The 1,707-nt window shown below is 36.0% G+C and overlaps 1 protein-coding gene across 2 annotated transcripts; it reads right to left on the bottom strand.

Moving 5' to 3' along the window:
- Positions 1-1,707, bottom strand: TTN5 (ADP-ribosylation factor family protein). 2 transcript variants are annotated; one of them, XM_079034862.1, is made up of 5 exons: positions 1,425-1,707; positions 1,240-1,350; positions 657-819; positions 426-506; positions 1-289 (listed from the first exon to the last, which is right to left on the bottom strand). In XM_079034862.1, exons 1-5 carry the CDS (start codon positions 1,487-1,489, stop codon positions 152-154), a joined length of 558 nt encoding a protein of 185 aa, XP_078890988.1. In that variant the 5' UTR covers positions 1,490-1,707; the 3' UTR covers positions 1-151. The 2 variants fall into 2 exon arrangements, with proteins under 2 accessions (XP_078890988.1, XP_078890989.1); XM_079034863.1 differs by having other exon boundaries at positions 120-257; positions 1,425-1,634.

Here is a 1,707-nt window from a genome sequence, read left to right as displayed (position 1 = left end):
TTTACACAAGTTGCACCATTTGTAATAAACTTTCAAGATTCCTCCATATTTCATGATTACAAGATTTGCATTAATGTTCAACAATTTGAGCAAAGCTAAAAACCCTAATCATACTCCACATAAATTCCAAATTTCATTTCAAAGTTTTCCACTAATCAAGAACATAAATACGTGAAGCGATGTCTTGAACCAACCAATCAAATCCCTCCAACAATCCCTCTCCTGTGTAAGCACTGCACCCAACAATCCTCCAATGCCTAGTTTTATCCATTGCATCCAAATTCAATACCTTTAAAGATTTTACACACAATTATCAATCACCCAAATTTAAGTTTTAATTAATGCTTCCAATAAACTTTGGGTGTTTCTTTTTGACTTAATACATAAAGTTGAGAATTTTTATCCATAAAAAAGAGGGAGCTTACTTTAGCTATTTCATTGGGTGAAAGAGCACCCTGAATATCTTGCTTATTAGCAAACACAAGTAATGAAGCTCCTGATAACCTCTGCATCAACATCACAAAAAAGAAATGGTGAAAGTACTAAGGCCCCTATAAAGATTCAAGAACCATGTTCATAATGATTTGATTCATTTCCAAATTCATGCAATAACTAATTTGGAACAACAAGATGAAACTTGAAAGTAAAAAAATTACCTCTTCCTTTAAGAGATTATCCAGCTCAAATTTACAATCATCCAGCCTTCTAAGATCCGAACTGTCTACAACCCAAACCAATCCATCAGTCTGCTCAAAGTAATTTCTCCAGTAAGATCTTATTGTCTTTTGACCTCCAACATCCCATATGTTAAGGGTATACCTACCATTAACTTTTAGTTAATACAATAAACCAAGTTCCATGGATACAATGATGAAGCTAATGCTCAAACTAATCAGTAATCGGTAACTCATGTAGTTAGTTAAAAGAAGAGAGAAAAACACTCTAAATTGATTTTGCTAGCTACTATATGATTCTGATTTCTAATCATTTCAAAGTAAAAGGGTGAATTAGTTTTCATTTTCAATCATCAATGTACTTGTAGTAACTTCTGTAAATAACATTATACAATGGGGGAATGAGATGACATTGGCAATTTTCAAAGATTTTGTGCATAAGTGTTCATTCTGCAATCACGAAGACATGGAGCAATGAAAAGAAAAACAGGTAAAATAGCAGCGAATCACAGAATCAAAGGAAATGTGTGTGTGTGTGTGTATAACAGAGAGCGAGAGCTTATACTTATCATAGGTCATGGTTTTGATGTTGAAGCCAAGAGTAGGGCTGATAACACTGGTGTCTTCGCCATTGATTTTCAATACGATTGTTGTCTTCCCCGAATTATCAAGTCCACTGTTGATTCAATGATGAATTATACTAACACAAAGAAACGTATAATTGTATTAGGAGAGAAAACGATTACATACACCATAAGAATGCGCATTTCTTTTTCTTTCCTCTTGATCTTCCGAATGATGCTGAGGAGCCCCATCTTAGGTGAAAAACCCTCGCTGGAAAGGATCGGAGGTAATCAGATGGAGAGAATCGCAGTCGCAGAAAAAAAATCCAGATGCCGAGGATCTCAGGGGCTTCAATCGATCTTGAGGGTTGAAATCGGGAGTTCTTGGGCACAATCGCTGAGCATCAGGCGCAGGGGAGGCAGCCACCCTCTTAACCTGTAATAAGCTCGTAGGTTGGATGTGATTTCAT

This window comes from Lactuca serriola, chromosome 4, assembly GCF_051521515.1.
Source record: "Lactuca serriola cultivar US96UC23 chromosome 4, Lser_US96UC23_V15, whole genome shotgun sequence".
Lineage (NCBI taxonomy): Eukaryota > Viridiplantae > Streptophyta > Magnoliopsida > Asterales > Asteraceae > Lactuca > Lactuca serriola.
This window is presented reverse-complemented; position numbering and strand designations above follow the sequence as displayed.